Source organism: Moschus berezovskii, chromosome 8 (genome assembly GCF_049115385.1).
Source record: "Moschus berezovskii isolate FMDL1 chromosome 8, NW_MosBer_1.0, whole genome shotgun sequence".
Lineage (NCBI taxonomy): Eukaryota > Metazoa > Chordata > Mammalia > Artiodactyla > Moschidae > Moschus > Moschus berezovskii.
In genome coordinates, this window is record NC_142467.1 from 65,889,948 (window position 1) to 65,912,522 (window position 22,575).

At 37.0% G+C, this 22,575-nt stretch overlaps 2 protein-coding genes across 5 annotated transcripts in view; both read right to left on the reverse strand.

Annotated features, from left to right (window-relative positions):
* Positions 1-1,973: 1,973 nt before the first annotated feature.
* On the reverse strand, positions 1,974-18,108 carry C8H5orf24 (chromosome 8 C5orf24 homolog). Of its 3 annotated transcripts, none has more exons than XM_088838652.1 (3): positions 11,992-18,108; positions 6,040-6,469; positions 1,974-3,434 (listed from the first exon to the last, which is right to left on the reverse strand). In XM_088838652.1, exons 2-3 carry the CDS (start codon positions 6,464-6,466, stop codon positions 3,400-3,402), a joined length of 462 nt encoding a protein of 153 aa, XP_088694778.1. In that variant the 5' UTR covers positions 6,467-6,469; positions 11,992-18,108; the 3' UTR covers positions 1,974-3,399. The 3 variants fall into 3 exon arrangements, with proteins under 3 accessions (XP_088694778.1, XP_055284765.1, XP_055284764.1); XM_055428790.2 differs by having other exon boundaries at positions 1,974-4,339; XM_055428789.2 differs by having other exon boundaries at positions 1,974-6,469.
* Positions 18,109-18,536: 428 nt separating this feature from the next.
* Positions 18,537-22,575, reverse strand: part of DDX46 (DEAD-box helicase 46) — a 49,249-nt gene continuing 45,210 nt past the window's right edge. For both annotated transcript variants that reach the window (XM_055428788.2, XM_055428787.2), the window contains exons 22-23: positions 20,867-20,940; positions 18,537-19,652 (exon numbers count right to left, since the gene is read on the reverse strand). In XM_055428788.2, the coding sequence (XP_055284763.1) occupies positions 19,605-19,652; positions 20,867-20,940 (122 nt within the window). In that variant the 3' untranslated portion in view covers positions 18,537-19,604. The remainder of the gene's footprint in view (positions 19,653-20,866; positions 20,941-22,575) is intronic.

The window sequence follows — 22,575 nt, forward strand, 5'->3', positions numbered from 1 at the left end:
CTTCCCATGGTATCATCAAAAAGGCCACACTACAGTGTAACAGCTTACCAAAGAATTTAAGTCACTTCACCTCTGCCACTCTGATCTTAGAGAAATCAGGTATTAAAAGTACCTTTTACTTCACAACATATCTGTGATGCATATCTTAAAACACAAATGATATTCTGATGATGAAATCCTCATCAACCCAGAACAATGAAATCTGGGTGCTTAAAAAAGGAAAATGTATGTTGCCAACAGCTCTACTTTCATTCTCATATACCTAGCGACAACTATAACACTGTAAATATTTGTACCAATATCTAAGATTCTTTTGTTATAAAACTATCAACTGTCAATTGCTTTATATTTCCTAAGGGTTGTTCATGATTCTCAGTCTGGCAACTGTTGGAATAAAAACCACAAGTATATTACTAATATTCATGGCATAAACTCTGGGTCTAGGTAGTGAATGCAGACTGTCTTCTCTTCAACCTACAGATTTTCAACTAGATGACTTTTTCAACTAAATAGGATACTGATTTGCTGACAACTTGCCAGGGAATGAGAATTTTGGCAAAGATAAACACAATGGACAAATGAAGTTTTTATTATAAAACTATACAAAGAGCTACACGGAAAGTGGTAAAACTGTAATTGTTGGTGAGCAGTAAATAAGTGATCCTTGGGGCCACAGTAAATGATCCACACTGTGATGGTGTGGGAATCTTTTCCTAGATGAGGAACAGTACACCTAATAAACAACACATTACAGGTAAAAGGACTTCAACGACTTGAGCAAAGTATACATAAAATCACTTCTAAATGTAATTTGAAGAATTTTTTTTAAAAAGCCATCACTGGACTTCCCTGGTGGTCCAGGGGTTGAATCTGTGCTTTTACTGCAGGGGATGCAGGTTTGACTGGTCAGCTAAGTTCCACAGGCCACTCAGTGTGGCCAGAAAAAAAAAGCCATCACTTGCTTGGGTTTTGAAATTCAGTTTCAAATTGTATCTATTGTTTCCTACTCCAATTTATCCTTCTTAGATAAGGGGGTAAGCAAACTTTTTCGTAACAGAGGAAAATGATCAGTAAATAATTTAGGCTTTGCAGGACTTATGTCACAACAATTCAACTCTGCTACTGTAGTCAAAAGCAGCCAGAGACAACTTGTAAATAAATGGGCGTGGCTAGTCGAAAAACTGGCAGTGGGTCTTAGTTTGCCAACCTCTGTTCCAGATGATCTGCATGATTTGGAGAAAGTGGAAAAGGTAATTATATATTCCAATAATTAGGATAAAGTATTTTTCTTTTTATATCTCCAATATTTGACAGTTACAAAATATGCACATGCTGCTATCCCTAAGGTTAACACTAAAAAATTAGCCATGTTTAATATCTAAACTTTATAAATTAAAAAGATCAATCACATTTAAATTTAAACCTTTAGGGACTTCTTGGCAGCCCAATGGTTAAGACTCTGAGTTCCCAGAGTGGGGGGCATAGGTTCGATCCCTGGTCGGGGAACTAGGATCCTACACACTATATGGTGCAGACAAAAAAGAAAAAAATTAAGCCTTTATTAGAATCATTAGTCTGAAGTATCTTGATAATTAGAGAAAAGGAGATTAATTTATAGGTTAGAAATTTAAATTACAATTATATAAATAATTACTATTTTGAAAATAACAAAAAATACAGAAAGGCAGATTTAGGAATCACAACCCCAAAAAATACAAAATTACCAATCATAAAAGATGTTTTAGCATTTACTTATTTTTTTATTTTTACTTTTTCAGCTGCACTGCACAGCATGTGAGATCTTAGTTCCCTAACCAGGGATCAAACCCACACCCACTTGAACTAATCCACGCCCGCTCACAGTGGAAGCACAGAGTCTTAACCACTGCACTGCCTGGGAAGTCCCCAGTTTTACCATTTATAATTACCCTTCTTGGAAAATACTCTGCTAAGAAATAGAGTAGTAAACACAGTTGGTTTTAAAGTAATGACTTTATTAATAAATATACATCCATATGATGATGTAGATACAAATCATGAACACTACTCCATTCCCATACACATAATTGCACACGAGTAGCTCAAGTTCATGGACATAAAAACATACACAGTATCTATTCAGACTTTTTACAGCAGAGGACAGCGTGCTTATATCAGTTAATTGGTAATTATTTTATTCCTAATTATCTGTGGAAAAATGAAACTGTGAAACTAAAAGAATCAAAGTGGTCTGATTACTATAAATCACATACTTGATTTACTGTAGCATTAAATTTTCCAAAATTAAATACATTATATGTGAGAAAACAGATTTATCTACTTGGGGGGAATAAGGGGAGGAAGCAAAGGAAAGATTTAGATACATCCTAGAGTTTAACAGCATATAGTTAAGATATAATAAAGAGAAAAACATATAGCATCAAAACATCTTATGTCAAAGAGAAAAAATGTTTCGAACAACTGTTGTGAATTCTTATGTTTTACTATATAGGGATCATAAAATTTTACTGCATATATAGACAATGACTGACAGAGTAGCAGTTACTGTCCACATCCCCTGAATTGTTCTTTTAAAGCTTCTTAGAATATAAAAGTTGGTTGTTGTTGTTTTTTTATTTAGCTCATACACTGGCTTTTCCTACATTGTATGAGTCACCTTTAACCTAATAAATGGATCCAGATCATTCCTTTTGCTCTTTAATTTTAATAAAAAGTTACTTATTTCATGAAAAAATACACGTAAATTCACACAAACATCAGTTTGGAATTAATATTACCCTTACTATCTTAACAGATGTTTCTTTTAAAAAGTAAATAAAAAATATAAAGAAGTTTTTAGTATAACTGAAACAATGATTTTTAAAACATCTCCAAATATTTAAAATTAATCAGATACTTATTTTTTTTCCAATACACTGTGCTAATTTTTTTTAATATCCAGTGCAAAACTCCAAAGATAGTATCAAAATCATCCCACACTAAAGATTAGTTATGCAAAGTTGTATCTGTCAAAAAATGAAAATTTCATCTGTATTAGCTCCTAATATGTTGATATAAGAATAAATAAGGCATGTTAAAATATTTTTTAAAGAAAAAAGTAAAGCAAACTTACTTGAATAGCAGATCATTTTCTGACCAATAGTTTAAATATAGAATAGTGAAACCTATTTTGTGAAGAACAGAATTATACAATATAAAATTAGCAATTTACCTTTCAAGGAACAAGTATACAATGGGGGGGAAAAGCCAGTTTTCCCCAACTGATTAAAGTAAGGAATTGTTTAACATGCTATTTCAGTGTTTATCATGACAAGAGACAGTGTTACAAAAGATGCACAACATAGTCTTTGTAGAGAAGTAAAAATATTTTCTATGTTAAGACTTCATTCATGTTACCACTTAGATGTCTTTCTCTTCAACATGGCACCAGTAAACTGTTCACAAGGAGAAAAGGAAACAGAATAAGGAGATGCTCCTCAGCATACAGATCTAATACTCCAGGTAACTTCTCATAAACCAGAAAATTCAGCTTTCTAAATGGGGTTATCCAATCATTTTTTTTCTGGAACATAGCTCCTGATATTAATAAAACACTGTTATGGACATAACTTCCTTTAGCTGATTTCACCATTTCACTAACTTGTATATAAGATTCATCATACAATAATACACCTGCTTTATCTTCTGACACACAGCACAGCACCACTGAGTAGACGTGCTGGAGGATGGAGAAACAGGAGGGGAACAAATGCAGGAAAATGCAGGGAGAAAGGGCATGTTTAACAAAATCAGGAAAGAAAATAAAACTGAAAGGGAAACATAAAATGGGCACACTATGAAACACAATACACAACCAAACCCTTGACTATGACATATATAATTCTATGGGAGAACATTAAATTAAACAACTGCTTTCAGGAATTCAAACGAGGACTTATAAGTAGACAACTGCTATACATCATCTTCAGCAACAACTGAATGACAAATACAAAATAAAAGTGGATGGATGAACATATGAATAGAGATGTAAGCATCTGCGTGTGCCAGAAGTTATACTGTTCTAAGTAGATTTATATTAAAAGTTTTGTATTTTAAGTTTCTGCAAGAAGAAACTGTTATAGCAATTTAGCTGCCAGAATGTTACAACTAATTATGTAGTCATCCAACATTGCTCTCTATGGTTTGTGCAAAGCTAAAATTGTTGAGGTCACTGTCTTAGAAGCCAGTGCGCACACAGTCCCCACATAAAATGCAACACCTCTTACTGTAAAGAGCAGCATAAAGTCCAGCTCTTTGTGTCAGGCATCACTGGAACACCTGAAGGCTTGCTGCTTTTTTCCTGATAAAAAAGTTATGAAATATAACATCCATTTGCAACCAGAGTTTGCATTAACTGAGCAAACCCAAGCAACATAATATGCGCCCTTTGAAAAATTTAATTATTTAAAAAATCTGGGGGTCCTGCAAACCTACATTATAATTTCAAAGGCATTTAAGCCTATAAATACATACACAGTAACTTTAAAATTCAGTGGAATTTTTTTTCCAAATCCAAAGTTTATAATAACCCATTTTATTTAGATCAAACTTGGAATAAAAAAAATGTATATTAACAAAGACTGCTTTCAAAAGAGGATCGAGAGATATCCCTCTGTCCCTTCTATACATGTCTGCCCAATGTTTTTTTTCTTTCCTATCTTGCTTCTAAAGCAAAATCTGTTGGAAAAAAATTTATTTTGGATGAAGTGGTCTCACTAGAACCACGATGAGATTTTTCATTAAACTAATCAACATATTTCTTACATGTTTCATGCATAGATGGATTCCTATTTCTTAATATTTGGGTTCTGACAGTCAGAAAACTGCATCGTGTTTGTACCAGTTTTACAGTCTACCATTCAATTTTTGTCCTTTGGTAGATATAGACCTGAAACCACAGTAAGTGCTAATGCAATGGGACAATTTATCAGAAAAGATTAAAAAATATTTTTTAATAAATGAACATTACTAAACAGTTTTAAGCATAATGCTTTATAACTAAGTATATAAAAGGCAAAATGTATTAACTATAGCAACATGCAGACCTTAAGAATATTTCTTTTTCTATTAAATTAAATATGCTATTCTCAGAATGCATTGTATTTCACAAAAAATGTAATGTGCAGTTTTTATTAAAAAGTTTAATTTTTTTGTAAATATGAATTGTTTGTAGTGTTTGGTATACATGCTCTTAGGCAATTAAAAAATACGCAACCTAAACATGGCTGAAAGACAAATGCTAAAGAACTTTTAAAGGAATAATGGTTAAATCAATTAATGCCATGTAAATCAATAAATAAAAAACTGTTTAAACCTAGAACATTAAAAAATAAGATTTTTAACATATGAAGTCTATGTAAATGCCAAAGCATATATCTGTGTCCTGTCTCATGAACATAAATGTTACCAAAAAAACCCTCCAGCCACTACCTCAAGTAATCCTGAATCATTAGTTTGCTTTGTTCCATCAGTTAAAAATACCTTAGATATTATCTTTATTATATTGTAAGCTAACTTCACAAACTAACAGGTATAATGGTTTCAATTGCGTAGCACATAAAGCATTTAGAACGACAAAAAAATAGTAATGAAATGAGATATAACCGTAACTCTAAAGGAAAAGCAAAAACGATTTAGATAGGTGTTACACGTGAACCTATGTACAAATATAAAGCCACTGCTCATGCCTTGAGTGCATCTGTCAGCATACGACAGTTTCTGAGCAAAAGCAGAAAAAAAAAAAAATGGGAAAACAAATTTGGAAAGCCCAGGGCATATCACATATGTCGAAATAAAACCAAGAAACTTTGGGATTATCCACAATCTTCCTTCTAAACCTGGCCCTCCTTTCCTGCCTCATTCACTCATTGGGTGGCTTGATTTCGCTGCTGGTTTCCTCCACCCCATGAACAGCTCTACCATGTATCATAGGGTAAGGAAAAGCAGCAGTCCCACAGCCATAGCCAAGATCGGCAAGACGGGATAGAGCTTTAATGCTACCTGGAGGTCTCCCTGGACTGACTTTGTATCCGGCAGCTTTAGTTGTACCCAAAGGTCTGCCTGGACTTGTTTTAAATCCAGCTGCTTTGGTCGTTCCCAGGGGTCTGCCTGTGCTGGTCCGGTATCCTGCTGACTTGGTGGTTCCTGAAGGCCGGCCACGCTTACCAGATCGGTTGAGATTTTTCTTTTTCTTTAGTTCATCTTTTATCTCTATGCTTCTGCCACCTGCATTCTGCAAGTGTGTTTCATTTAATGGGTCTTGCCTCTGACAAACCATTGGTTTGTGGCTGACTGTGTGGCTGTATTTGTTTTGCTGGGAGGAATATATGTCAAACTGATCAGCAGCTCTCATGGCATCTTCATTGAGGCAGGAAGGTTTGCCAGGCCCACAAAAAGCTGGATTACTGCTGGCAACAGGATGCATCATTTTCTACCAAAAATAAAGGACAAATATGCATAAATACACATATACAAATATATATATGAATGACAGCATTTAGTGGGAAAACAGTCAGTCTCCCAACAACTATGCAGGCTCTCTAAAATTAGCTGACAGGCAGGACTCCAGACCACTTATAAACAAACACACATCAGCAGATTCAAAGATACTTCTTTTTTCTCAATTTAATCACCGGTAGGCATAAATGCCATGCAAGATAACTAACACCAGTACTGATTTAGTAGTCATAACGTTTTCTGCATAGGAATTAGAAAAGTGTGTATGCAAAATCTGTTATATTTTGTAGGTTTTTCTTTTCTAGATTAAGTCCGAAAAAAGATAATAAAGGTAAGAACTGTTATTAACATGATATTTTTTTTCTTTAGTTTCCTGAACATTCTTAGAATGTCTCCCTTTGGCCTTTCATTATATTTCCCACATGTATACTTCTGACCCAGAAAGTTTTCAAAGATGGATGCTTCTTCAGCATTATCATAATTTATTATTTATACAACATCCTGAGTATATGTTTCACTGTATAAAGACAGAATGTGCCAAGCAAAGAACACAATCTGTTAGCTGTAGGTACTGACTCCCTTCAAACTGTTCTATCCAAACAGGAGGCAGCACCAACATAAAGGGTAAACAAAGGTTTCCATTAGCTAAAATAAGTGAACATTCATAAAACAACTGAAGCTTGTAACAATCATAATAAAATACTTTTTAGAGTGTGGTTATCAAGATGATATGCTGAATATGCAACACTGCTTTGTCCCTTGGCCATAAATATGACGTGAATCTTTTCCCCTTATAAGAGCTCTGTAACTAACAGTCCGACGACTATTTTGTCTGTGAAACATCCCTGTGAATTGTTTCTTATTTAAAGGCTGTAATATGACCGCCACAATGACAAGTCAGCTCTGAATAGCTACATCATTTAGAAACACAGAAAAAGAGAATCTATACAGACTACAATATTATATTTCAATGAGGTTAAAAAAAAAAGACATGGGTTCTAATTCATATTTAGAAAGAGTCACAAATGTCTATGAAGGTTCAGCCGCAAGTTGTTAGATATTTGCCTGTACCTTTCATAAATGTAAAATCGCACCAAGACCCCAGTTATGAAAATAGTTACTCCAGGAGGCTAAGAACATATAATTAATGTGAGCTAAAACCACTGCAAATTTATTTCAATCATAAACCTAAAAGGATATGGGAATCAAGTAAAAGAACTGAATTCAGTTACATTACTAAATATTCGCTAAAAATCAACAGATATGGAGCCATCTTCCAGCTAGCTTAAAAATCTTAACTATGAAGGAAAAACATTTACAATGAGAAGCTACTTGTTTATGGCAGAAGCCTTATAGATCTGAGAACATAAAACAAGACTGGAGCTAAACACAAATATTAAAAGGAGTAATTCCTCACTCATTCCCCAAGCATATAATGAGAATGAGGTTATTAATTATCATTTCATTTGCTCAAATTCTAATTTCAGATGAGAAATAAGAGATCATCAAGATATGTTCCGAATGTAATACTATTAACTGGAAGTTACCAGTTTTTGAGATTTTCTATGTGCCAGGTAATAAGTTTGGTACTACATCTCAACTCTATCATCACTACAACTCTGCTTTATGAGGAACATACTATTAGCTCTATTTTAACTTCAAGCAACTTGCCAGGGTCACGCATTAGGACACAGTAAAGCCAAATACAAATTCAGATAATGTGACTTTCGAATCAACAGGGTTTCTTCATAGGCACAATTATTATTTGAGTCAGATAATTCCTTAGCTAGGGTGAAGGTGGGGGTTGTCCTATGCATTTTAAGATGTGTAGCAGCATCCCTGTCCTCTACCCACTGCACTCCCTAGATGTCAGTTTCTATACCCTCCTCTTTTCCCTTTCAATTTGTAACAACCAAAATATTCTCCAGACATTGCCAAATATTCTCGGGGGAGGGGGGCGGGGGACAAAATCTACCACCCATCATGAGAATCACTCAGCTATACTAAAATGAAAACACAGAAGTCAATTCAAAATACTTCTGAGGACTTTCCCAGTGGTCCAGTGATAACGAATCTGCCTGCCAATGCAGGGGACAAGAGTTTGATCACTGGCGCAAGAAGATTCTAATGCCATGGGCATCACAGCTACTGAGCCTGCACTGAGCCTGTGCTCAAGAAGTCTGGGGGGCACTGCAACTAGAGAGAAGCCCCCTCTCTCGCCACAACTAGAAAAAGCAACAAAGACTCAGTGCAGCCAAAAATAAACAAATAATAAAATAACTCCTGTCAAAATTCTTATTCAACTCTTAAGCTACTACCTCTTCAAATATCCACAAAACCCTTCTACTGATAACATCTACAACACCTAAATCAAATAGATTTGTTTTCCAAACTGAAGAAAAGCCATCGTTGGAATTTGTGAAGAGACCAACCACATTCCTCTCCCCTGCTGCTGCTGCTGCTGCTAAGTCACTTCAGTCGTGTCTGACTCTGTGTGAGCCCGTAGACGGAAGCCCACCAGGCTCCCCCGTCCCTGGGATTCTCCAGGCAAGAACACTGGAGTGGGTTGCCATTTCCTTCTCCAATGTGTGAAAGTGAAAAGTGAAAGTGAAGTCGCTCAGTCGTGTCCGACCCTTAGGGACCCCACGGACTGCAGCCTACCAGCCTGCTTAAACTAATTGAGAAATATACAGAGGACTTAGATAGGAATCAAAATACTATTTTATTGCCAATAAAACTGGACTAAAGACCACACACAAATACAAAGCGAAACACACTAGACCTCTGAGCAGATTGTGAGAGAAAAAGTGATCCCTTTTTCTTTCTTTTTTCCGGTCATGCCTTGTGGCTTGAGCCACACAGTGAAAGCACGGAGTCTTAACCACTGGACCACCAGGGAATTCCCAAAGTGACTTCTTTTTCAATTTTATTATTCAGAAATCACCCTGCTGGAAAGCTCTAGTATAAACAGCCAGAAAGGTACCAGTCCTCTCCCACAGAAAGTACTGCCAATAAAAGGAGAAAACTGTTTTTTTCCTACAATCTGTTGCAATGTTTTATAGTTCATGCCTTTTAAGTTCCTATCACTAACCAAAACCTTCCCTCTGGATCTACTTCCCTTAGCTTCATTTTCTCTTAATATATCAGAACATTCATCATCTATTATCACTATCAGGATATATAGCCTCAGCTTACATTACGTTTAGGTTTTCAGAAGCAAGATTCTGCCATATGTCCTTTACTCAGACACCAACACCGTTCAACCAACATTGAAGAAAAACACAACATTTAAACAGTAGATGGACAAACAAAAAATTCATCTTCAACTCCTTTAATCTTCTCAGGAATGTATGCATTTGGTTTGCATTATGCTTTTTAAATATTTTTTTATTTATCTGGCCGCTCCTGGTCTCAGTTGTGGCATGTGAAGCCCTAGTTGCTGCGGCATGTGGGATCTAGTTCCCCAACCAGAGATGGAAGTTAGGCCCCCTGCTTTGGGAGCAGAGTTCCAGCCACTGGACCACCAGGGAAGTCCCAGTGTGTATTATGTTAATTTACTTCTGATAGAGCTCATTTTTAATAGAGAGCCAACTCCATGCAAAACACTATTCTAAGAACCAGGACCCAAAACAGACAGGAGTAAAGTTGTTTATCCCAGGAAAAGCAACAAGATACTTACTTAAATGAAGATTTCTAAAGGCTAGTTGAGAAGGGCTCTATGTTTTCCTTCCCCGCTAACACCAAAAAAATCAGTACAATTCTCTCCTTACTCAATAATTAACAAGCTGGAAAAGAAATTTACTATGACTGTTACCCATGTAAACAGTTACCTAAAAAAAAGAAACAGAGTTAAAACCAATCTTCTCTACTTTCAGGAGTCAACTTTCTAAAATGGGAGTCAGCATCACTAGATCCTTGTGTGCACAATCGCCGTACACATAAACATATACAGTGGTAGGTGCATGCTGAATGTGTGTACACAGTATGTACACATTCAAGCTTTAACTGTACACGTAACAATGCCACCCAGGTCCCAGCTCAGGGCTCACCAGATAACTGTTCTTTCTTGACCCTTCGGATACTATAGTAGAGAGCTCACTGAAAGCAATGCAGGCCTCATTTCTTAAGAGAGTTAGAATAACTACTACCAGAACTACATTTCTAGAAAGTTTGAACTGAATGAAATCCAAGAATACAGAACCAGATTGTGAAGACTCGCAAAGGTTAATAATTTTTTAAAACAGTTCACTGAATATAAGGGAATCAAATTTAAGAGCTTCTATATATTTTAACGATGACTAAATTAGAATTCTCTTTTTTCAAATATTTGTTTGGCTGTTCCAAGTCTCAGTTGTGGCATACGCGAAATCATTCCCTGCCCAGGGATCGAACCGGGCTCGATGAGTTGAGAGCATGGAGTCTTAGCCACGGGACCACCTAAATTTGAATTCTTAAAGCGTATGCTAAAACTTGCCATCCCTGAAGTTGTTTTAACTGTGCATTTAACCCCGGAAGTCTTTTCCTAAGCTGTTCTTTATGAAACAATTCATTTTCCTTCTGAATGTAGTAGTCATTACTGCCAACATAAAGAACTACAACTATTTTTAGTAAGTTCAGAAATATTCATTTTTAAACACGGAGAAAATCGTCCTTTCAAGAAATCCAAGTTCCGCTCTCTTCTAAAACATATAATTCTCAGAGGTTTATTTCATGCCATTTGGCTTGTAACAACCATAAAGAATCATACGTGATTTTATAATTCTAAATAAAAGTCCATTTGTGATCGACTTCACTCAGAAAATCTATTCAGCAAAGGCTAAAACAAATGCCAGTAGCCATGCACTCTGCCCCACCACGGAAAGTTTTGATACCAGAGCAGAACATAAATAACGGCCTTCTTTGTCTTCTCTCTCCTCCTTAATTGTGCCCCACTGCGCAGTTTCCCCGGTGCCGGAATTCTTATTTGACAAGAGACGTGTAGAAATACATTACCTGTTGTGCCCGAAAGCGATTTATTAGTTATCAGCAATAACAACTTTGCAGGAGATACACGCCCACACCAGAAAAAGGGCTGTGTAGCCTCCGATAATCAAAATTGATAGCCCGCCGTCGTGCACCCGGAGTTCTGCAAGCTGCACAAGTCACAGGCTACTCCATCTAGATGTCCATCTCGAAGTCGGCAGGCATTAATGTAAAGTGGCGGGGGGAGAAGTGATTCTGACCTCTCGAAGAAAAGAAAGGGTGACCCCTCCCCCGGCCGCAAGAGTAATTTCCCCCCAATAATGGCTTCAAGCCCAGGGAAGAGCAGGCTGCAAACCGGGGCCCCTCCTCTCGCTCCGGGCTAGGCCAGAGAGCCCCTTTTCAGGCGCGGGTCGGAGACCTCGTCTCACCAGCTGGCTAGGCCCTCATTCTGGCCCTCTCCTCGCCTTCTCCACGAGCACCACGGCCCAGACTCTGCCCCCGGCCCGTCTGACAAACCCCCGCGCACCTACTTACCTCAGCCGCTACTAGCCCGGCCCCTCAGCGTGCCCAGGGGCTGCCCATCGGCTGGAAACCTCACGCTGGCGCCGCTCCTTTCCCAGCCCGACGCCTCTATACCGCGCTGAGAGCCCGAGACGGAGGGGAAACCAGCGAGGGCGTTGGCGGCGAAGCGGACGCTGGTTCCCAGCTCCCACCGCAGCCACGGCTCACAAATCTGCCCCGGACGCAGGAGGAAGAGGCCGACACAGCCCCGTAGAGCGAGGTGCGGCGTGCGCGAGCTCGCGAGTACCGCGCACGCACACGCACGACGCGAGACCCAATCCCCCGCCGAGGACCAGCACGCAAGCCTGGGGAAAGAGTAGCCCAGGGAGCCTGACTGCGCTTGCGCGGCAAGAAGACGGAAGGAGGCGGGGCTTAGGCCGGAGCTACTGAGGCTCTGGGGCAGATCGCGCTCTCCAAAGGCTAAAAACTTCGTGGATTTTCATCGCCGTTCAGTGATACTGATCTATTACTGACCCCATTTTTCAAATTAGAGGGCTAATAAATGGTGGAGCTAGGACTCGCACCCAGCATCCTTGTTCTAGAAACTATTTTTAATGCTGTTGGCAAAAAGATTGCCTTATTGTTCTAGGCGCTGCCCAAAGTACATTGACAGGACAAGCCTAAGTTACTTATGGATGGGCGGGGTGAGGTCTCCACCTGCAAATAGTAATAAAATGGGGAATACTCAAATAATAAGGTGTTTGAGCTCTCAGTCCTAGGATCATGTAATAATGAAGTCTCATTTTTGAGGCTAACTTTAAAGGTTAATAATGAAGTTTTTATATCCTTTATCTCCTCTTAATTACCATATTCTTCATTCCACCATCACTGGAAGGAATAGGACAGGTAGTTTGTTTACAAGATCTCCATTATGTAGCTACTGCAAGATTTCTGACTTATGGGTCACCCTATAGAAGCCAATTTAGCAAACGGTATTAGTTTCCCCAGTTCTTCGTCGGTTAATTCAAAGATATCAGAAAGGGGAGGATTCAGAATTAGGAAGGCTGCTGTGCAGAAGATATATATTTTTAACAGCATGGTTGTTTTATGTTTTTAAATATTTTTCCCAGCCATGCCAGGCTGCTTCCAGTTTCCTAATTCCCCGACCAGGGATTGAACCCAGACTCAGAAGTGAAAGCGTGGAGTCCTAATCACTGGACCACCAGAGGATTCCCAGGAAGGCAATTTTTCTGACAGTGTGGCAAAAGCCAGAGGCAGGTACTTGACCCTTTTGCCCATGCAATGAACAGTTTTAAGGATATAATTCTGAGCAATGACTTGTACCATGAGTTCAGCATTAGGCCCAGTGGTGCTGCCAGTAGGAAATAAAGGAAGAGTAACAACTTTTCTGGGTGAACACACAAGGAGGAACATGGCAGGCTACAGTCCATCGAGTCACAGGAGCCGGATATGACTTATTGACTAAACAAAACAAGAGCAACAACACAAACCAGGAGGCAAACCAAATAAGAGTACACGGAACAGGAAAGCTCAATCATTTTCTGGCAAGCAGGGTTCTGTAACAAGATTCTAACTCTCGGTCTAATTAATCCCATAAAATAATGGAAAACAGGACTGATCATACTAGTATTGTTCACATATAAAAGAAAAATACCAACATAGAAAAGAACTAAAACATATACATGGATTTTAGGGCACATGAAGTAGCCTTCAAAGACTTTTTAAAAAGTTTTTCTCTGAGCAAGATTTCTTTTTTATTCTGGAAAGGGAAATATAAGAATGCACTGTAGTGCTGCCATACCATGACTTTTCCAGATCCTTAATTTTCATAACTTTAAACTAAAATGGCATTTGTACATAAAACCACTCAAGAAGAAAACTTGTCAATGCCCTGGTGGTCCAGTGCTAAGGACTCTTGCATTGCTGAGGGCCTCGGTTCAATCCCTGGTAGGGGAACGAAGCTCCCCAACAAGCCATGAGGTATGGCCAAAAGGAAATTTTCATACCAGTAAGGTCAAATGATTTGCAGGCCCAATGGAGAAGCAGACAGAGGAAGAGAGGAAGTCAGACATTCCCAGGTTTGGGACCTTGGACAGTGTGTGCGTGTGCATGCCTGTGTGTTTATGTGCACACATGCATACACACGCTCAGTCACAGCCCACCAGGCTCCTCAGTCCATGGGATTTTTCAGGCAAGAATACTGGAGCAGGATGCCATTTTGTCCTTCAGGGGATCTTTCCCACCTAGACAGATTGTGTCTTCTGCACTGGCAGGTGGATTCTTTACCACTGAGCTGCCTGGGAAGCCACGGTACCTTGCACAAGTCACTGCTTTTTCCAAATGCTTCCATATGTGTGAAATGAAGATAATGTCAAAGTACTAAAAATACAGGACATAGTCCCTAACCTCAAGAAGCTTACCTTCTGGTGTAGCAGACAAAAATGCAAATAATCAAAATACAGTGTTAAAAGCAATGATCTGTATTTTCAGATAATTATCTCAAGTTGGTCTTAGTGAGGTACTGTAGTACACATAACATGGTAGAATGTACTAGTGCTGAATATACAGGCTTTTTCAAGAGCATTTATCCTCAGTTCACTTGTAAAAAGACATTTATAATATGTCACACTATTTGACTTGTATCCAAACATTTCTTCTTCAAAAGTGTACACCTGTGAAATACAATCTGGACTCAATTCAACATTTTGCATTCCTTCTCCAACAGCCTCAACCTGGCCCAGAATAGGCCAGTCATATAGGCAAACCATCATGATAAACGGTGACTGTATACATGCAAAAAGGCCAAAAAAGGAATACTCAAATAGAGTGGGAACTGGCTGCCACTTAAAGACCTTTCGATTAAAGCAATGAGTGCTCTAAAATGCTATTCATTTGAACTGAAAGATATCTAAAGGAAAAATGAGTTTCATTTTCTAGATTTTAGTTTATCAGTAGTCACTGACCGTCCTTGCTAGTATACAGCATGTAGCAACACTGAAAGATACAGCAATACAAAAAGAAAACTTAAGAAAATGCACTCCCATACATCCACTGTAGTAAGAGTACTAATTATTTAGGCACTGTTTTTATATGCTTTAATGATTTACATGTATTATTTCATTTCATCCTCACAAAAATCCTGAAACAGGTATCACTGTAATCTTTTATGTGAAAAGACATTTTAAAGCATTTAAGTAACTTGCCAAAGGTTGTCCAAGTGACCCCCATATGTGAATTTACTTATAATTATGTATATGAACCGTTATACTAAACTGTAATATTATACTTGATATATCATGTAATAACATAAAATCTACTCAAAAAATTCAAAGGATGAGATTGTAAAAATGAAATACGAACAGAGACTCCAGTATTTTCTCTTTGCTTTCCAATAGCTTACTGTGACCCACTTTGGAGACCACTGCTTTAGATAATTGGAAAGGCAATAGCACCCCACTCTAGTACTCTTGCCTGGAGAATCCCAGGGTCGGGAGCGTGGTGGGCTGCTGTCTAGGGGGTCGCACAGAGTCAGACACGACTGAAGCGACTTAGCAGCAGCAGCAGCAGCTTTAGATAATAGCTAGTCAAAACCCAAGAACAAAGCAAAGTGAAGATTATCAGTGGCTTTCAAATCTGAGTATGTATCATAGAATCATTACAGACACACTTACAGACACACTTACAATGTAAGCAAACCTAGACTTCTTTACAGTTACAGAGGAACTTGTGTTCTCTTTAAGGGCATCTCTCCTGTTTTTCCATGAAGCTTTCCAAATCTGAGATTTAGGCCAAGGGTTGGCCTGGGGGATGGCAAGCATTCTTCCAAAAGTCTATAGTACAACTCTGGGAATCTCAGCTCCCAGAAGACTCCCTTAGGCAAAGGCACGGAAAGAAAATATTACCTTCAATATTACCTTGACATGGCTGGACATGGGCACCTGAGAGCCTCCTAGAAATTCAGGAATAAAGGCCAAGGACACTTTTAACACTCAAGGCTGCTGGAACTGCCAGGAGTTGATAGGCTGCAAAAAATCCACCTACTACCAAATGCCAAGTTCAAATGACATGCTTTTGCTGTGGACAAAGAACATTTTTCATACTGAATCCTCACATTTTCTTTATTCCATAATAAGCAAAATTGTGAAAACAGACTAATATCCAAAACACATTATTTCCATATATTAAAGACAATTAGGATTTTCTTAAATTCTAGAACTCTAGGTTTTACAGTAATCCTGGTGATATCTGAGAGAGTAACTCTTAGTTCTAGTTTTCCAAAGGGCTTAGAACTTTTTTATTTCACATTTTTTTCCCTCCAAAAGAATTTGTTAATGCAAATTTAGAATTTCTTTTTAAAGGTTTGAGCTTCAACATCATGAACTTCTATAAGCTTATGCCATATCTGGAAGAGGACAAGGTCAAGAAAAATAATCATAACTAAATGTTTCACCTATCATGTGACTTGACAGTATGCACTTAAATACCAGTTTGGCCATAAAGAACCAGAAGGGTGAGACCACTGATACTGCAGTGGGGACAGTGAGAGAATTTGTTTACACTTTTCTTTCCATATGTCTACTTGGACTCCTGCTCAAATAAAATTATCAGCTGATACAGAAAAAAAAAGGACCTTCAAATATCTACAATTGGTAATATTGTAGATACAGCAGGGAATCTTTACCTAGTAACAGAAATGCAGAGCTGGCCTAAGAGTATAGCACATGTTTCAATAAGTAATGTGTGACATGCTGCTATATTCCAAGCCAAAAGCCTCACTCCGGAGAGATTTTATTAAGGTTTTCTGGTAGTTACAACACCTAAACTGAGTACAAAGTTAAGACATTCCCTCTACCTCTCAACACTCATTCATTTGTTCTCTTTCTTTATATTTACACATATATTTTTTTAAAAGATTAACTTCAGTTTTTCATGCCAGAGCAGAAAACAGAAAAAAATGTCAATAGATCTGATTCTTACATAAAACTATGTACCAAAATGTGAAGAACTGGAAGCTCCAGACTCAATTCTAAGAGGAAAAGTATTCTCATGGATCACATTGGGCCACCCACTCAATATTTATGCCTGCTATAAGAACTCAGCATCTGTCATCTATAAATGACCAAAATGGGACTAAATAAATAAAACATAGTTGTTTACCCTTAACTTCATTTCAATCACCATTTTCCCTTCAACTTCTATCTCAAACAAGTGCTAAGTTATCTGCCATTAAAGGACGTTAGCTGGTGGTTTTTAAAGCAAAGCAAGGCAACATAGGAAAAAGAGGCCACACAAAACCAAGTTATACCTTAGAGGCTTTGCTCTCTAGGCTGTGATTTTTAAGGTGCTAGTGAAGTACTTAAAAGTGGACTCCACAGCTGGCTTCATGGGATTTATAAACCCCAGGCATTCAAGAGCTGGTTCTGCTCAAACAAAAATTTCTTTGCATGCAGGATCTGCTTCCTTCAAAAGAAGAACTGCAGTCACAGGTACACCTTGACTACCAGCTGAACACCTTGGCATACCAACAAGGCTGGTAAGATACAAAATATATCTGATAATAAAGTGTCTAAAAGGAGTTGGAGAGAATCTAGCCATTATCATTTCACTCTATATTTCCATTTTTTAAGAATAAGCATCACTGTGATAAAACACCAACTGGCACATGAACACATTATTTCACCTACAGCCTATGTTATGCCAAATATAAACACCATCAAACGTTAAGAGGCTTCTTTAGGAAGATATTTTTGGATAGAACTATGTATTTTGGGTTGTGAGAATTTTTTAATAGAGTATAATACTTCTCTCACATGCCTAGCAATGTAAACAAAATTAGATATGCAGCAGAAAACATTTCAGCAAAGATAATTTTAGGAAAATGCAGGCTAACTTTATTTTATAAGGAATTTTTAGAACATGAGCAAATATTGATATTGCATTTTTTAAAAAACAAATTAATCTGTACGTCATTCAAATTTTAAAAAGCAAAGAGTCAATGTGACACTAAAAAAAGTAGTAACAAAGAAATGTGCTTCATTTTAACAAAATACTATCAGTGGCTTATGACAACTAGATGTATAAACATAAAGATAATACTACTAAAATGATGTGAAACCCTGAATCTCAAAGTGATGGAGCAGGCTGAAGGGAGCACCAATTGCCATCAATGTGGGACTGTAACACAGTCTATCAAAGGAAGCAAACTATCACTAAGTAATAAAAATAAGGATATAAATAAAATGGGGGTGGAGGAGCCCAAGATATCTAAAATTTTAGAAAAAATGGTTTATTTGATTCTATTGTTACATGTGTTTTATCTGTTTTTCTTCCTCAAGTAAAAAAGTGGATATGTGAGAGATTAAAGAATATACCTGAGATTTTCAGTAAGGATAACTTCAGATTGAGGAAATCATGACTGATACCTCCTGTTACTTTAACCATCTAATATACTATTGAAATGATTTAACAGCTATAATACGCTTTGGGTTTTTTCGTTTTTAAAAGCTCTAAGTCAAGAATACTTGAAGGAACTTCTGTATCTTTTAAGAAATACAAGATTTAATTCCTGAAAATTTTATTTTTTCAAAGAGTGACAACCATATCAAGTTCTAACACACCAGGAGTCTTGAACATTAGGTGATCCAATTATCACAATTTAAATTAGGATACTCAGGAAATATATAACAAGGTTCAAAAATATAATTTATGATTCTTTGTAAACTAAATCTGAGAAATGCTTAAATTCTAAGTCTAAAATGTGGGTGGCATGGTTTTTTTTTTTTTTTTTTTTTAAAAAGAAAATTCACAACCTACTCAATAATCCTGAAGAAAAATCAGATTGGTAGGGTGTTTATATGTACAGATGTATAAACAAACACTTTAAAGGGGAAAAAACAATCATATTCATATTTACAGGTGACATCAGGAAGATTAGAAAAGAGCTAGTAGCTAGGCACAGAGCCAGAGGCTGTGAAGGGAACCTAAAAGCAGTCAATACTAAAATTCTTAGCAGTGTAAAGGAATGCAAAAAATTCTTATACTACAAAACTTTAATTTTACAAAACCAAAAAGGAGTCCAACTATGACCCTTATAAGATGATAAAAATTGAAACAAAAACTCTGAACCCATTTTGTAAAAATTCTATTGTAACATTCTTATATCCAGTTCATACTGTTCTACTGGAGTCAAGTAAGATTTCAGCTCAAAGTAGAGAAACAAAAAATAGAGAATTTTACCTTTTCTGAGGAGATGATCACAGTTTCACTGCAAGAAGATAAGGTGAACAACCCCTTAGCAACTTTTATACTTTATTATCTTCAGTGGAAACTTCAAATATTTTTGTCTTAAACTTCTGGAATATTACCCAGATAGTTAAAATACTGATATTTAAGTTTTACATTAAAGGACACTTTAATGAAAACAGGCCTGCTTTAAATAGAGTTTGATAATTCTGGGGGTACTTACAGAAAGAAGATTTGTTAACAAATCCTGGTTTCTTATACTTTAAAAAAAAATCAGCAAGACAGAATTTTAAAAATCTTAATTTAAAATACATTGTAAACTGAAGACAACAACTGCCACATTTATCACAGACCAGCACAGGTGAAAGTTTTTCCCAGATGTTTTATAAGACTTTGTATCTTCCTTTATTTGTTGGTTGGTATGAATTTTGCTACAGGAAAAAATAAAAGGTATATGATTAGTAAAAGGAAAAAGAAATAAAAGGAAAAAAAATGTTAAGTAATTTCCTTTACAAACTCATACAACTATCAGATATTTAAAATAAAAATATTATTCAGTGAGAAAGAAAGAACTATTTAACAATCATTCTGTGTTCACTACTCCTTAACAATGGTTCTGAACCAACTTAATGGTGGTAGCATTCTTTTTCTATTACTCCTTCCTAAGAGTCATGTGATTTAAAGTTTGTTTTTATTTTCCTCTTGCTTTGTTTACATTCCATTCTTTAAATTATTTTTATCCATCCAAAGAATCTTCTGTAAGGGAAATTTTAGAAAAGCCCTAAAAAACATATTCTTTGTAAAGTTTCCTTTCAAAGGATCCTCATCCCAACATATGCACTGTAGGGAGAATTTACAAGAAGGTGTCTGCTTCCTTTGGAAAGGTGGTCTATAAAAGGTCTATATCCAAAATCAAATTAAGTCCATACCTAAGTTTAAAACACTGACAAACACCTAAGTTTAAAAACAGTGGCAAAAATGTAGAGAAACTAAATTTTCATACACTGCCAAAAGCAATGTAAACTGGTATAACTACTCTGAAAAATTATTTAGCAATTTTTTGCTAAATAAAAATTATTTACCCTGTAACTAGCATTCTACTTTATGGCATTTACTCAAAAGAAAAATATACTGAAGTGTCCTACAGAGATGTGGAAGAATGTTCAGAGAAGCGTTATTCATAAAAACTCAAAACTAAAATGACCTCAAAATCTAAAACATAAATTAATTGTGGTAAATCCACGGGTTTAACTACTATATAGCCACAAAAATAATAACTGCTGTATGTAAAAACATGGATTGATTTCCTCAAAGTAATGTTGAGAGAAAGAACTTAAGATACAAAAGAGTCCACAGCATTTGATTCCACTTATACAGAGTTCAAAACTAGGCAAAACTAATCTATGATGTTGAAGGTCAGAAAGTCACATTTGGGGGCAATGAGTAACAACGAGGAGGAACATGAGGAGGGTTTCTGGGATCCTGGTAACATGCTCTATTTCCTCATCTGGGCAATGATCACACCAGTGTGCTCAGTTTGTGAAAATCCATCGAACTATATCATATGTCTACTTTGCTGTATTTATATTAAATGGTTAAATAAAACATTTAATAGAACAAACAAGTCCTTGAGGTTTTCACTCACCAATCGGATCAGTTCTTCTTTTATAAGCCTGGTGATTTCTGCCTTCGCTTTCTGCACAGCCAGTTCATTGGCACCTGGTGAGTGAATGGAGAACATTATTCATATTACTGGAATTACACTGAATATTTATCCATGTCATTGAGAACCAGTAGAAACACTGTAGGTGACTTTCAGGAACACTGTACTACTTGCCAAGGAAAGTTTCAATACCTGGTGGAACATCATCTACATTGTATCATGGCTGCTTACTATTATCATTACTTTTAGAATTTCAAATGTAACCACTGAGCTTAGTGCTTAGAGGGTTAAGGTTAGTGAGGTACTAGTGTTACAATTTTTGGTATATTGGTATGCAAAGAAAAAATGATTTGCAATTTGTCCAAAAAAAAAAAAAGAAAAGGGAAAAGGAAAATACACCTTCCTAGGTTCAGTTATTTAACAAACACTTATTGGATGTTCATTATGGTCTTTAAAGTTAGAAAATGTTTCAGAAATGTGTCATCTGAACAGTCTTAAAGCTGAAGGAGGAGAGATGACAGGGAAAGCATTTTACAAAGGGAATCAATCATGCGTGCAATGGTACAGATTAAGAAAGGCATGTTTAAAGACCGAAGAGTAAGAGAAGTATAATATGGCTGAAAGAAAAAAGTGTGAAAGAACACAGCAAAACAGCCAAAGAGATGAGGCAGGCTAGAGACAATTGTATAGTTATAAATTCAAGAAGCACCCACCATGTGTGATATACTGTATGAGATTTATTATACAAAGTACTCATCCATGCTCTGGGTGATCCTGTAGGCTACTAGAAAAACAAATGTGGAACGATATTACAGCAAGATGAGTACATTAGGAAGTAGTCTTATCAGAGGAACTTTTAAATATCATTTCTTTCAAGAATCTTTCCCTAACTTCTCCAGGGGGGGTTAAGTGTTTCTTCCCTAAGTGCTCTCATAGGATTGTGTTCATACCATCGTGAAAGCACATTTTTGAGGTAGAATGAACAAAATATTTTTTCTGATTAGATGTGAACAGTGAAGAAGAACAAAGTAAAATGCTAAGAGTTGAGTCACAAGTGAAGAAACTAAAATGTAGTAAAGGAGACAATGAATCCAAGAGGAAGAGCAGGTGCTACTATTAGCAGTGATGGTGGTTAACTGACATCATAGTAGTGGAGGTGCTCATGGGACACACCAAGTTGGAAACATCAGTAAGACCAATGGAAACAAGGAGCAGAAGTAGAGGAAATGGAGATTAGAGCTCCATCAAGGATACGTGTGGAAGGATTTGAAGGCAGGGGACAATGCCAGGAGGTAGGCAAGTCTAGAGAGGGAACTCGGTGCACACCTATAAAAGGAAAAGCGCTGGACCAAAGAAGTAGACCAGAGATTAAGTACTAGGAGTGAGAGAATGTCAAAGAATAAAAGAACTGGGGTTGTAATGTAGAGACCTATGTTTTTATTATTTTTATAAGAAAAATAAAATATGGAAAACGATTCACAAGAAATGGGAAAATTCTCCCCCTTATTAGATATGATAACTTTTTCAAACCCACAGAGGACAGAGAAGGAGGAAGGGAGGAGGAAAACAGAGGATGAGGAGGAGGAGAAGGGAGAAGAAACAGTTTAACAACAAGAAGAAAAGAGTCATGCTTATGGCTATGAAGTCACAGCAACAGATCTAATCTAAGCCCTGCACCTCCATCAGCCATT

What these genes read in the sequence shown, in the direction of transcription:
- C8H5orf24 (XM_055428789.2), bottom strand. Translation starts at nt 6,466, where the DNA reads ATGATGCATCCTGTTGCCAGCAGTAATCCAGCTTTTTGTGGGCCTGGC.